The sequence below is a fragment of the Myodes glareolus genome, chromosome X (genome assembly GCF_982192425.1).
Source record: "Myodes glareolus chromosome X, mMyoGla1.1, whole genome shotgun sequence".
NCBI classification, from domain to species: domain Eukaryota; kingdom Metazoa; phylum Chordata; class Mammalia; order Rodentia; family Cricetidae; genus Myodes; species Myodes glareolus.
This window is the reverse complement of record NC_142053.1, coordinates 127890715-127905959: the sequence shown is the minus strand read 5'-3', so window position 1 is coordinate 127905959 and position 15245 is coordinate 127890715. Positions and strand designations below refer to the sequence as shown.

The 15245-nt window shown below is 41.8% G+C and overlaps 1 protein-coding gene across 1 annotated transcript; it reads left to right on the top strand.

The window, feature by feature from the left end:
- Positions 1–6206: 6206 nt before the first annotated feature.
- LOC148117486 (spindlin-2-like) lies at positions 6207–9186 on the top strand. The gene is made up of 3 exons (XM_087902682.1): positions 6207–6308; positions 8020–8205; positions 8375–9186. Exon 3 carries the CDS (start codon positions 8377–8379, stop codon positions 9184–9186), a length of 810 nt encoding a protein of 269 aa, XP_087758808.1. The 5' UTR covers positions 6207–6308; positions 8020–8205; positions 8375–8376.
- Positions 9187–15245: the final 6059 nt, after the last annotated feature.

The following is a 15245-nucleotide window of genomic DNA, read 5'->3' as shown; positions in this document are numbered from 1 at the left end:
ATTAATTACCCAATCATATTCACAGCATACATAGGGGAATCCCACATCAGGTATGTGTATATAGAAGAGTTTTTATTGATTCACAAGAGAATACAAATCATATTTTACTTCACTTCAATTAAGACTAATAGCATATTACCCACACCATAGCTGATGAAGGGCATACTTCAAATGTCAAGATATGAGCATCCTCAGTCATTTGAAATGGAGAAGAAAGAAAAGAAGATCAACCTTTTCTGGTTTTCCACTGAGTAACATATTTAACTTCTGATTAGTAAAATATCCACCAGGAGCCTTGTAGTGGGTAACTATGCAAATATAATGAACTAATCAAGTTGAATTAAAGTCCAGGTTTAATCTAAGCTAAACATTCCCAGGTGATTCCAGGGAAAGAGAAAAAACAAGGGGGATACCACATGGCAGATCAGGGGATCTTGGCTTACATAGCGTATGGGCATGGTCTTGAGCATCTCAGAGGGTGGACATGATCCATAGCCAGCTTTCTCTGGGACTGGGTCTAGAATGGGACAAGTGCATCTGTGTGGAGCTTCCATCTGAACAATTGTCATATTGTCTAATTCATTTATTTATTTTCTTAGGGAGCTCTTCCAGCCCTAAATTTGATAAACTGGTAGATATGTCACACATCACCTGACTCCACATATAAACATATAATTACATAGCCAATAAATACATAAGTGACAAATTCTCTGAACATAGACTTTTATGGTAATTCCGTTGCACTGACTTCAAAAAATTTAATTCTGGGTCAGAGAGATTGTCCAGTGACTAAGAGCACTGTCTGGTCTTGCAGAGGACCAAGGTTCAATTCCCAACACCCACATGGTGACATACAACCACCTCTTAATCCAGCTCCAGGGCATCTGATGCCCTATTCTTATCTCAACAAGAACCAGTCATACATGTGGCAAACAAATGTACATGCAGATAAAATATTCCAACATACAATGAAATAATAAATATATAAGAATATAAAGTCTATGCATTTTTACAATTGAATTTTAATATATAAGGTGAAAATGTCTATGTGATTGTGAACTCACCACAGCCATATCAAATGGGTGTATCAGAATTCTCTAGGGCAGTGGTTTTCAACCTTACTAATGCTGGAACAATTAGTTCCTCATGCTGTGGTGTCTGCAATGGTCTGTCCTGTCCCTTTAAGAGACAATCCCCACCCACTCCCTCCCCTGTCTGCTGAGGCAAGTGAATCTTCCTTCAGCATACAGCCTGCAAGTCTTTTCTTTTAAATCTCTCTTCCATAGAGACAGGTTCTGCCTGTCTCCCCACTTCATCCCCCTTCTCCCCTTCACCCTCATTCTCTCTTTTTCTCTCTGGTTCTCTCTCTCTCTCTCTCTCTCTCTCTCTCTCTCTCTCTCTCTCTCTCTCTCTCTCTTTCTCTCTCTCCACATTCCCCCTTCTTCCTTTTCCCCTTCCATTCTATAACCCACTAAAAATCCAACCTCACTCTGCATGGCATGTGCCTATCCATTACTGTCTCTCACCCTGCCTGGGAATCACTACCTATTGTGGACTGCAGGCCGCTTGGGGAATGGTACCATCTTATTTTTGCCATAACAGTGCCCCACAACCATAGTGATATTTCAATGGTATTTTAATAAAACTTTCCTGAAGATCAAAGTGCAAAGCAGCCACACTAATCAGTCTTACAAATCAGGTAGTGATGGCACACACCTTTATTCCCAGCTGCCACACTAGTAGCCATAGCAGTTCTTTGGTGGTGATACACACCTTTAATCTCAGCACTAGAGATGAATATAAAATGGCGTGAGGCAGGAACTCACTCTCTTTCTGATATGGTAAAAGTAAAACACCACAGGTCCCCAAGTGGTGGCATTGGACAGCAGACATGAGACCAAGATGGGCATGAAAGTAGTCAGTCCCAGTCAGGGAGCCACGTAGCAGATGAGAGACAGAGATCTATTAGGCATACCATGCAGAGAAAGTGGGTATTTATTTAGTGGGTTATGGAGGGGAAGGGGAAATGGAGTATGGACAGAAGGGAGAATAAAGAGAGAGAGAGGCAGAGAGAGAGAAAAGCATAAAGAGAGAGAGAAAAGCAAAGAGAGAGAAGAAAGCAGAGAGAGAGAGAGAGAGAGAGAGAGAGAGAGAGAGAGAGAGAGAGAAGGGGGAAGGGGGCATTGGGGAGACGGAAGAGAGGCAGAAGCTGCCCCTTTAAGAGAGAGATGGAAAGGAAGGAATGGAATATGGACAGAAGGGAGAATAAAGAGAGAGAGAGGCAGAGAGAGAGAAAAGCAGAGAGAGAGAGAGAGAGAGAGAGAGAGAGAGAGAGAGAGAGAGAGAAGGGGAAAGGGGGGCATTGGGGAGACGGAAGAGAGGCAGAAGCTGCCCCTTTAAGAGAGAGATGGAAAGGAAGGAACTCAGGCTTCAAGCTGAAGAAAGATCTGTTTGCCTCAGCAGATGGGGAAAAGAGTGGGAAGGGCTTGTCTCTTAAAGGAACAGAACAGACCATTACAGTCACCACAATATGAGGAACTAACTGTTCCAGCATTTCAGTCTGGAGATTTTATAGAAGTAAGAGCTCTCTATTGGCTTGGTTGCTTTGCTTTTCTGACCTACAGGTTGAACACCAATATCTGTCTCTGGGATTTAATATTTGTGCTACACCCAAAAATAAATTTATTTTCCTTACTATTTCATGACTGTAACTTTGCTTCTGTTATGAATCATAATGTATTTTTGGAGCTAGAGGTTTTCAAAGGGATCCATATCCCTCAGGTTGAGAACCATTGCTCTAGAGGAACTGAACTGATAACATAGAATGTCATAAAGGGGTTGTATTAGATTGGTTTACACAATATAGTCTGGTTAGTTCAAAAATTGCTGTCTGCATACCAGAGAGGCTAAGAGCCTGGTAGCTCTTTGATCCATGGAGCTAGATACCACAGCATTCCCATTCTAATGCTGGAAACCTAGAGGATTTCTGAAATGCTTCTGGTCCACAGTTCACGATAAAAGTCTGAAGAAACTCTGTTCTAATGGCAAGAAAGAATGGTAGCAGAAGAGGCAGTGAGTGCCTCAGAGTAGGTATACTCATTAGCAGGAAGTGAAGGGAGGCAGACAAAGGGAGCAGCAACTTTTTTCTCAGGTCTTTTTACACATGCACTACAGCCAAAATGTATTACCCACTTCCTGGGAGAATATCCCCTGCTCAGTTGATTTTTCCCCAAAATATTATGAAGTGTTGTGGGGGCCCAAAAATGTAAGCCTATTTCCACCTGGACAAAAGTTCAGACAGTCGAACTTGACTCTATTCTTTCAAGGTTATTGTGTTTCTACAAGGTCCCACCTAGAGTTACATCAGAGAGTTATGCTTTCTCAAGGCTATTGTCAACAGGTGCGCCTAATATTATATATATATAATATATTATAATATTATATATTATATAATATATAATATTGCCAGAACATGCAATCCAGGAAGAGGGAAGCAGATCTGTTCCTACCTCAGACAAAATTCTAAGAATCCAACTAAGTAACAGTTCCCTTTATGGTGTTACCTTGGGATTCCACACAGAGAGTGCCTATAGAATGTTTGGGTCTAGGGTAGCTTGTCCCAACAGCCGGACGATTTACTGAGGACACAGCCTGCCAACTTCAATAGGTATGTCCATTTCTTTGTACCGTGTTAATGCAGTCTTTTGCCTTTCTCCTACCCCTTGGGGACAGGGGTGTTTTAAGCAGTTGGAAATTAAACATGGACGAATTTCAGTACTCACTAGAATTCCATCCTGATACTATTCTATGTTTCTCCATTTTATTTCTTTCATTCACATCATCTTATTCTTTATTATATTTCTAAATCCCCACACCTCTACCCTGGCAAGAGGTATTTTTGTCAAGGCTGTTCCCTGACAAAGTGTGTCTCTCAGTTGATCCCAGAACTGATCAAAATTGACCGTGGCAAAGAGTGATTGAAACATTTTAGAAACGTGGCGTGGAACCTGACTTTGGGATATTTGAAGAATCCTCTACCTTGTACTTGCTCCTGCTCTAATCAGAGTCTTTATTTTGCTCAGGGTCTCTGCCCTTAGAAAGGGTTTCTAGTTGGTCAGTATCAATTTTAGAGATTGTCTCCAAAACTCTTACTACTGTGTAGACACATTTGATGTGCTATTTCTTTTAGAGAATGTCTTTACTTGCCTTCTTCGAGTGTAGCATACACATATGGAACAATATAAGATACCTCTAAATATTCAAATCACCCCTTATTGTTGAGCATGCATGATGCACTATTTAATATGGGGAATATAAAACAAGGCAGATTCTCATTACTTTGCATACTGTGCTCTCTAGTTTTTATGTCAGCTTAACACAGGTTAGGGTTATCTGAGAAGAGGGAAGCTCACCTAAGAAATTGCCTCCATAACATTGACATATAGGCAAGCCTGTGGGGGATTGATGTGGAAGGGCCCAACCCACTGCAGGTGCTGCCATGCCTGGGCAGTTGGTCTTGAGTTGTATAATAAGGTAGGCAGAGCAATTGTCTTAGTTAGGGTTTACTATTGCTCTGAAGAAATAACATGACCATGGCAACTTTTATTAATAAAAAGAATTAATTGTGGTCATTTGCTTACAGTTCAGAGGTTCAGTCCATTATGAAGGGGAGCATGCAGGCAGATGTGGTACTGGATCTGAGAATTCTACATCTTGACTCAGAGGCACCGGAGAGTCCACTGACAGTCACACTGAGGGAAGCTTGAGAAAAAGAGATCTCAAAACCAGACCCCACAGTGACATACTTCCTCCAATAAGACCACACCTCCTAATAGTGCCATTCCCTTTGGGGGCCATTTTCTTTCAAATCACCACAGCATTCCCCAAGAAGAAGTCAGTAAAGATCACCCCTCCATGGCTTCTGCATCAGCTCTTGCCGCTAGGTTCCTACCCTGATTTTCTCACTTATGGACTGTGATGTGAGGAATGTGAGATGAAATACGTCATTTCCTTCCCAAGGTGCTTTTGTTCATAGTCTTTGGTCAAAACAAGAGTGCCCCTAACAAGACCTTGGCCTATGTATAGTTGACTAATTCAATAGCCTTTGAATACCATTGGCCTACTAAAAAGTAGTCTACATAATATATTTTCTAGCATCTTGTCAGGTATTGTGTCAACAAAACTGACACATTATGGAGTTCTTAGATGCATTCAGGCCTCTGAGTTTCCTACCACAAATTTAGACGAGCTCTAGAACCTGTTTTCCTTGGAACGAACCTGACTAGTTAGTGTTCATGTAAACATTTAGTTTTCCAGGGAACGCTGATCCTTCTATGGCCTAGAATTATATTTTGCATCTTCAGGCAGCGTTTCAGACATCTGGTTCTTTAGAGTCTACAATGAGGGGAGCTTACTATTTTATTCAGGCCTTGAGAAATCAAAGAGTGAAGTTGAAGAGTTGAGATTTAAACCAAAATTGTTTGTGCCAATTTTCAAGATCTATCATAGGCAATTGTAAATTCTTTGTTTGGAAGTGGCATTAGTAAAGTTGTCATGATAGTCAGTACATTGCAGTTTCTGTAAAAGTAGCAGTGGAGGACTCAGAGGCCTCTTATGTGTGACATACACTTAATGAATCTCCACTTTCCACTTGGAGGCCTCCTTAATGGTGGGTGCTGTGGGCCATTCAATCAAAGCTTTGTCACGTGCCTGTGCTTTTGATCATCTGATCAGGAGTTACACTACTCTAACTTTAACTTTTGTCTAATGTTTAGCTAAAACTTGGGTAAAACTCAAACACTCTTCAGATCAATATGTGTCTACTCCAAGTCTTTCTCCTTCAACCTGTCTCCATCATCATAAATTCAAATATAGTAGAAGGTTAGGGATGCTTTTATTTAGGTTTTTTTCATTTAAACTGATCATATATGTATTTTATACTGACCCCACTCCTTGGCAATAAATGTTGCAGTAGAAAAATTAATAACTTCTTTTATAAGTTTTGATTTCATTATCAAAGATAGTGAATAATATGCATAAAACTCTGAAGGTCAATATAAAATAGATCCCATACATTATGGTTTAATTTCACAGGAATATGGGCTAAGTGTATAACTCAACAGGTAGAACATATTCCAAGCATGTGTGAGTTTCCCCAAACTGCCTCCTAGCTTCTATCACTTAGTTTATTCACCTCCTCTACTCATAATAGGTAATCCTAACTGAGGCAGAAAATTCAGGAAGATCGCAACTCTACTAACCACCTGGGCCAGAGAAGACCTGAAACCAAAAAAAATCTACAGGAACAGGTACAGGGGAGCAACTGCTCAGGGAGTGGGTCAGAGCCAGAGACTACTGTGGGTCTGGGCATGAATCTGGGACCTTCGATTGAGTAGACCTGAGACAGGACCCCTGTGGGTCTGGGAAAAGTCTGGGAACTCGAAGAAACTAGGCCTGTGCCAGGACCTCTGTGAGTCTGGGTGTGAGTCTGGTACCTCTGAGGGAGTAGGCCTGAGCTAGGATCTTTGTGGGTCCAGGCATTGTTCGGGGACCTGCGAAGGAGTAGTCAGGAACCAGAAACCCCTGTGGGTCTGGGCATGAGTCTGGTACCACAGAGAGAGTAGGCCTGAGGCAGGTCCTCACCCAAGTCTGAGATCTCCGAGGGAGAAGATCAGAGCCAGAGACCTTTGCAGGACCAGCGCCAAGCCAAGGACCTCCTCAGGAGAAGATCCGGACCAGGGATATTTACAGAAACAGGTCTGAGCTGAAAACAGGCCTACAACAGTAGGCCTGAGACAGCAAACTCCACATAAGCAGAGCAAACCTTAGGAGCTCTAAGCGACCTCCAGGAACATGGAGCGATCAACGGGGTGACTAAAACAGTGCCACTGACCGTACCATGAGCAACACGTATCTGAGCCTTGGATCCACTGGCACCTAGAAGATTAATCACCAGAGTCATAGAGAGTCCCAACCACATCAATTAGAGGACAAGATGAGTAGACAAGGTCAGAACAGATTCAACAACACAAAGATCAACACGACACCAGTAATATCTAGAGACCCTACAACAGCCATACTTGAACAAACAAATATAGATGAAGCAGAAGAAAAACAAGCATACAAAAACAGAGAAAAAATAAAACAAAAACCATTAGGCCAGATGGTGGTGGTACACACCCTTTATCCCAGCACTTGGGAGGCAGCTAGATTTCATTGAGTTCAAGGCCAGCCTGGTCTACAGAGCGAGTTTTAAGACAGACAGGAGTGTTAAATAAAGAATCCTTATCTCAAAAAACCAAGAAGAAAAAAAATAAATTATCACACCCTTATTTGTTAAAGAGACCAAGTCTTAATTCACAGATTAGAAATTGATTATTTTTCTCCTGAGAACTTAAGATATTCAACAAAGATATACATTCTGATGAATAAATTTTGTTACCAGGTATCGTGGCACTATTCTTCCAAAACTCAGAGATTATGAGAAAGCTACAGATGACTGTGAAATCAAACTTTACACATCGGCGAAGAAATAATTGAGTATTAAATAAAAAGAAAAACTAATTTTAAAAAATGTAATGTCCTTAGAAAGCACTAATAGGAAAAGGGAATAGTATTTTGCTGTGAGGCCTTGAAATGAAAGAATTGAAATCATGTCCTTCATGTCAGTTTCAAGAAATTTACATAGCACTTAAGGTATAAACATGACTACTTTTTCATAGTCTAAAGCAGAAAAGAGGGGGCGGAAACCACAAGAGAAAAACCCGCCTAAATGAAAGATAGTGAAAGTCAGTAAAAATTAGGGAGAGACTAGGTCAAAACTGCAGTGTAATGTGCTAGCACACATCCCCCTTCAAAGTTTTTCAATGAAAGCGAAGGGATATTCATATTCACTAATAATTTCATGAGGGCATTAGTGGGGAGAAAAGGCAAATTCCTGGAGGAATGCTCAGGACACTGAGGAGAAGGGTAAGGTGAAGGGTAAGCTTTGTCATGCTTCTCCTCTCTGTTTCCAAACAGGTTTGCTCAGGCCTTGTGGGGAGCGAAGCACAGGGCGAAGACAGTTGATCTTAAGAGTCACTGGTTCCAGCACTTTGGAGGTCCAAATCCGGGTCCACATCCTCTGCCCCACTGCAGCTCTCCAGCCCTTCCCAACAACACCGGGGAACCCAGGAGAGCACAGCACAGCAGCAGGCACCCAGAGAGGTGTCCAGCATTGCCCTCATGCTTCTGGGGGTGGGGTGGGGTGGGGGCCGGTTAGGGACCAGATTTCTGGAGTGGAGGCATCTAACGGGGGGAGGGGGGGCAGGGGAGGTTGAGTAAGTTGACCCTTTATCCCCTCAGCTAACTGTCTCTTCCCTTTTCTCCAATGCAGCCATGGACCCAGGCACCAGCACCCGGTCTTTCTGGGCCACTGAGGGCCAAGGGGACCCCGCAGATGCAGCTGCTGGACATGCATCCTGTAACAACAACACCAACGAAACTGCAAATTTGACCAAGAAAGCGCCTGTGCAGAAGAGGCGGAGGAGCAGATCTTCCTCGCTGGCCAAAAGGAACATTGTGGGCTGCAGAATCTCGCACAAGTGGAAGGACGAAAATGGGCTCATCACCCATTGGAGAGGAACGGTTCTGGATCGTGTGGCCGTAAATCCCTCTCTCTATTTGTTGAAGTATGATGACATAGATGCTGTCTCTGCATTGGAACTTCACCAAGATGAAAGAGTGCTGTCCCTTAAAGTGCTCTCTGAAACAGTAAAACCATCCCCAGTCCCTGATCCCAACCTTGCTAATGCCATAATTGGCAAAGTGGTGGAGCACACATTTGAGGGTGAGCATGGCTCAAAAGATCAATGGAGAGGGATGGTTCTGTCACAAGCGCCTATTCTTAATAGCTTCTTTTACATTACCTATACGAATGATCCCATCTTATACATGTACGAGCTTCTGGATGATTATAAAGAGGGCGACCTTCGTATCCTGTCAGAGTTCAATGAGATTCCTCCACAAGATGTAGACCAGAAATTTGTGGATGGTATGATAGGAAAACATATTAAATATACCAATGATGATGGCACAAAAAGAGTGGGCAAAATGATTGGCAAAGTAGACGCCCGACCATCGGTGTATTTTATCAAATTTGATGATGATTGTCATATCCATGTCTATGATTTCGCGGAAAATTTCTAATTGGCAAAGTTATGCCACCACAACTGTTGAAATAAAGTTGTCATTTCTAGACGTTCAGAGGCTGCTGCTTTTAAGTGTGTTGGGAGCTCCCCACGGGCATAAGTTTGTCCTGACGAATACACATTTCTGTGGGTATAGCACACTGTCTGTAAGCACTTTGCCTTGTGGAAAACACTGGGTGTGTTTGTTGGGTGGAGCAGGGAAGATGGGAAGACAGACACTCACTTCTTCAGGGGCAGTCAGGACCAAGGCTCTGGTGGTCTGAGATGCGGAGGGGGTTGGCTGTGGGTGTGGGGACATTTCTTCCAAGTCCCTGGGGCCTAGCTTGGTGGGGGTGGGGCACAGGATGTGCCTCCTGGGGCTACAGTCCAGAGACCTGCTGGGCCCTCCAGTTGTGAACCCAGACACTCAACTCTTTGAACCAAGACACTTACCTCTTCGAACCCAGACACTCACCTATCCAGGGGCAACCAGAATCAAGACTCTGGTGGTCAGAGAGGTGGGTATTGGGAGAGTGTTCCCAGGTGTCTGGGGGCTAGATGGGTGGGGCTGGGGCACAGGATATTCCTCTCAAGACCAGGGTCCAGAGAGCTGCACCTTGACATTGTTTTATATTTTAGCAGTGGACTTACTTTTTACTTTTTATACACACATTTCTAAATTTTAAAGAATATTTATTTCTTAATTTATTTATTTATTTAACACGTATGCACATAAGTATGCATGAGTTTATGTGCACCAAATATGTGTGGGAGCTTGTGGAGTCTAGAATAAGGCTTTGAATCCCCCAGAGTTTGAGTTGCAAGAGGCTGTGAACAGTCATGTGGGTTTTTCATGAGAAGCATGTCTTCTTAGCAACTTAAAACATCTCTATGGACAAAAATTGTCATTTTAATGTGCATATTACATTATTACTTTTTCCTAAAATACAGAAAAGTGAAAACAGGAATTATTCTGCATGAACTTTTATTGGATATTTGCCATCAGTATCAATAAATGATTTAAAAAGTTCCCAATCAGAATGTGTTCCTCTCAGCCCTGTCCTTAAGACATGTGCACCTTCTTGTCAAAATTGAGATCGGGCATATTCACTGGTATCTAGTAAAAAGAACGCAGGGATGCTACTAAATCTATGATGTACAGAAGAATGCTCACAAATTGCATTACCCAGTCAATTCTGGCTAGGTTTCCAGGCTTCAGAAATACTGCATTACAAGAAGATGACATAGGCATGCTCCCCACAAAACATAAATGTGGGGAAACAGCATAATGTGAGCAGATGTAGCAGAGCAGAGATCATTTCAGTTTCCCATAAATTTCATCTTTCACCAAGTCCTGTAATAGCTCTATCTTTTTGTTGTAGGCTGAAACATTCTGTGGCACTCCTGTTTAGCATCCCTTGGTAAATTTGCCATTGTCTATTTAGGATGTTGTTTTGCAATGTGTCTTAGTTTGCTTTCTAGGGATGTGATTAAAAACCATGAGCAGATGCACCTTGGGAAGGAAAGCATTTCTTCCATTTTCTATGTTGTGGTCCATCATAGAGGAAGTCGAGGCAGGAGCTCAGGACAGGAACCCAGAGAGGGGAACTGCAATGGAAACAAGGGAGAGGGATGCTTGCTTGTAGGCTCCTTTCTTATGGCTTATTCAGTGTGCTTTCCTGTACACCCAAGGTCGACATGGCCAGAGATAGCACTGCCTGTAATGGATGGGTCGTCTCTCCCACACCCAATATTATTCAGGAAAGTTCTATGCAGTTATATCTATATGTAAAATAGATGAGGCAATTTCTCAACTGAGATGCCCTCTTCTCAGATATGTTGGTTTGGTTTCAATTTGACAAAACCGGACCCCCACAACTTGTGAGATTGTTCTGACAGATGCACAATTGGGACTCAGTCAGTCTGATCACAGAACAAGGCAACTTCTTGAGAGAGACTGGACCATGGTGGTTGTAGTGGGGAGAATCTCGCTTTTGTTTACTTTGGTAGTAGTTTCCTCTGGTGTGATTTTGTTTCTTGCTGCCTCAAATATGGTCTGATATCTGTTGCCCTGTTATATTGCCAAGCCTGATTTTTAAAATTAATAGTTGTTTAAAAGCTTTTATTCAGCCCGGTGGTAGTGGTACACACCTTTAATTACAGTACTCCAAAGGCAGAGGCAGGCAATCTCTGTGAGTTTGAGACCAGCTTGCTCTACAAAGCAAGTTCCAGGAAAGCCAGACAGAGCTGTTACACAGAGAAATCTTTTCTTGAATCCGACCCCCAAATCTTTTGTTCTTTTTTTTTAGGTGTGTGTGTGTGTGTGCATTTGTGTATGCAGGTGTTCCTTATGAAACTCAGAACAGGCTTTCAGATGCCCTCTGGTGCTGGAGTTCCAGGCAGTTGTGGTCCATATTAGGTGAGTGCTGGGAACCTAATCTACAGATTTCTGCAAGTATATTTGTCCAAATTAACTGTTGAACCATCTCTCTAGTGCCTTAACTAATGTTAACTATATTAAATAATAGGCTTCATTATGTCATTTTCATAGTTACTTTATTTTTATTTTTCAGCCTTCTTCATCACCCTGTCCTATCCTGTGTCTCCATCTTGCTGGTACCCTTCTCCCTAATGGCCCCAGTGTCCTCCTTCCTGGTTGCTGCATAATTAAACTTACAACTTACTCTCTAACTCATTTAACATCTTTTGTTCCCCTATCCTGATCTCCTTTCTGGTTTCAGGTGCCCCCCAACCACTACACTCAAATACAAACTCAAGTGATTCCTCCCTCGGAGGAAAACTTGTCAAGTATCTGTCTTTCTGCATCTTGTCTGTTTTGTTTATCACAATCAATTACAGTTCCATTCATTTTCCTGCTAATACCATGACCTTACTTGAAGTGATAGGAGCGGTGGACTACGTTCCTGCCAGCTGGCTCACAGCTAACTTTATCAGAAATAATTTCACAGCAACTGTATTCTTTTAAACACAACCTGGCCCATTAGCTCCAGCCTCTTAATGGCTAACTTTCACATCTTCCTTAACCCATTTCTAATAATCTGTGTAGCACCATGAGGTGGTGGCTCACTGGGAAAGATTCAGCATGTCTGACCTGGCGGCAGGTTCCTTGGCATCTGCCTACCTCTGCTTTCTTTCTTCCACAATTCTGTTCTGTCTTCCCCATCTACCTATGTTCTGAGCTATCAGGCCTAGCAGTTTTCTCTATTAATTAGCCAATGAAAGCATCAGATAGATAGAAGACTCTCCTACATCATTTCCCCTTTTTCTGTGTAAACAAAAAGGAAGCCTTTAACTTTAACATAGCAAAATTACATATAACAAAACAGTTATAAAGCAAGAATTACAGTTACAATATTTATATCTATTTTATCTTTTATCATAACTAAGGAAAACCATAACTATCCATCCATTCTTCAACTCCATCAAAGACTCCAGAAGGACATAATATTACCTAAGCAAACAAGAAGTAAGCAACTTCCAAACTCTAGAAATGACAGAGACATTTGGCTGCCTGTACAGTCACCCAAAGTTCTTTTGTAGCGTTGGGGCATCCATCTTCAGCCTACAGCCCCATAGTATACAACAGACATTTCCATAAAGCAGGAAATTTCAAAGGCAATTCAGTCACTATCTGCTGTGTCCTGCAGAATGTCATGCAGACTCTTTCATGAATCAGGAACCCTGAAAGACCATCTCACCTTTAGGCAAGTTCAGCAGTCCTCTCTCTGCAGGTTCTCTGTGTCCAGTTTATGCAACAGTCCAGGCAAGAGCAGTTTCTTGCCCAAATGGCTAACCAACTCCATAAGGAGCCTCTTCAATGCCCATCTTCCTCTTGAAGTAGCTGGTGCTATCTAACTGAAATATATTTCCATATATCTAGAAAATCTAACTAACATGACTACAAGCTTAACTATTATTGATGATTATCCATTAACAACCTATATTTCCTAATTATACATTACATTTTTAAAATGAACTACACAATCATAATACCTTAATCAAGATCAGAAATACATATACATGTAATAAAATTGACCTTAAAATCCATACCAATGCAAATTATTCATATCTATACCATATCCCCTTTTAAATGTAAAAGAACAGTTATAAACAATATTTGGGAATATGGACGCAGTTATTTCTCTCCGAACTTCTTCCTGCTGTACAGGGTCACTGTTGATCAGGACTTTCATGGTAAAAACCTGTGTGCTAGGTTCATCTCAGTTGGCAGTTGAATGAAGTAATTTTCTGAGGGTGTTCACAGCAACCTTTCAGGAGGGCGTGGTCTATCATACCATATTGGGATAGAAGCAATCCAAAGGGTCTCATCCTCTGTAAAAACAAAACAAGAACTTTTCCAAAGCATCATAACCTTAGATCCAAATTTTGAAGTCAAGGTATTTTTAAAATATCTATCTTGGATTGGTTCAGTAGCATTTATTAATAAATACATTTTAACAGCTGTTGATCCTTCCTCAGCATTCAAACAATTCAAAGAGAGCATAATAGCATACAGTATCAAGATTCTCTGTGTATTTTGCATCTTTGTGTGACTTTATTTTAACCTCTATTTCGTTTATTTTTACTTTTTGAGACAGGTTCTTTGTATATTTTTGTCCTGGAATAACTCTGTAGACCAGGCTGTCCTTGAACTCACAGACATCTGTCTGTCTCTGCCTCCCTGGTGCTGGGATTAAAGGTGTGTGCTACTACACCTTGAACTCACAGAGATCAATCTACCTCTGCCCCCTGAAGTCACAGAGGTCAATCTACCTCTGTCTCCCAGGCATTGGGATTAAAGATGTATACCACCACACCCAACTACTCTCTTTCTTTCTTTTTACTTTAAGAATTTTAACTTTTATCCTGCATATATTTTTAACACATTGTAAATCATTTAGAGGTTTTCTTTGTCTTTGAATCTCTCTTTACTGTATATTTCTCTTTTTTTACCACATGAGTCTTTAATTTGCTAAGCAATATAGAGAGCCATGGTTTTGACCGCTGGATACAGCCCATTCCTTAGCTTTCCAGCCTCTTGGCAGAGGTACCGGCTATAGCCATTTTTATTGTCACAACTCTATGGCGTTTCAGGGTCCTTGCCAGCAAACAAACTGCAGCATTCTGCTCACAGACCACACTCAGTCAAACTGCCTGCCTGAAAGAGTCATATTTTGCCCTGGCAGGACGGCTGAAAAAGCCAGCATTTTAAAACAGCGCAGCTTTTTTCCTAATACGGCTGAAAACCGAAAAGCATGCGTTCAGCTTTTCAACAACACTGTTTAAGTGTTTCATGGCAAGACCTCTTAAAAGAGCTGCAGGGTTTTGCAGCTAAAGGTGAGTCAGTAGCTTCTCTTAGATGAGAGCGCTTGCTTGCCTCTAGCAAGCAGAGCAGCCCCAGGTTGGGTGCCATTTTGAAGCCAAGGTATTTTACTTTGGAGAAGAGATTTTGGTTTTGTTTCCACAGAAAATGAGAGGCTCTGTATTTATTCAGAGTTAAGAAAAATCAGCTTTGATCAAGGAAGACCACCTGAGAAATCTCCAGCAGGAGTAGATGGCCCAGATGTCTGAGTTCTACATCCAGAACAGGTTCAAGACTGCTGCCTGAGATGATCAAGACTCACAGGATACTTCAGTCAGGATTTGATTGTAACTCTAAATTTTCTGTAGGTCCCCATAAGATTATCAGTGCCCCCAATCAGCTGGAAGTAGCCTGGAATACTATGCCCACATTCCCAAAATCTGGACTATGGATATTTTCCTATGTTTTTTTTTTTAAGAGGGGAAGTGGTGCGGGATAATAGTCTGTATTCTGTTAGTCATGTTTTAAATAAACACTGACTGACTAGGCAGGAAGGATAGGTGGGAAAACCAGACAGGAAGTTAAAATGATGGAATGAGAACAGGAGAATTCTGGGGAAGAAGGAAGTTGATTCCTCCCACTCCTGCCCAAATCACTGAAGCAGCAGGATGTGATCTGCCCCACTGAAAAAGGTACTGAGGCAATGGATAACATAGATAAGAATAATGGGTTAATATAAGCTACAAGAGCAAATA

Bases quoted from the DNA above. Each gene is read 5' to 3' on its own strand.
- LOC148117486 (XM_087902682.1), top strand. From the start codon at position 8,377: ATGGACCCAGGCACCAGCACCCGGTCTTTCTGGGCCACTGAGGGCCAA.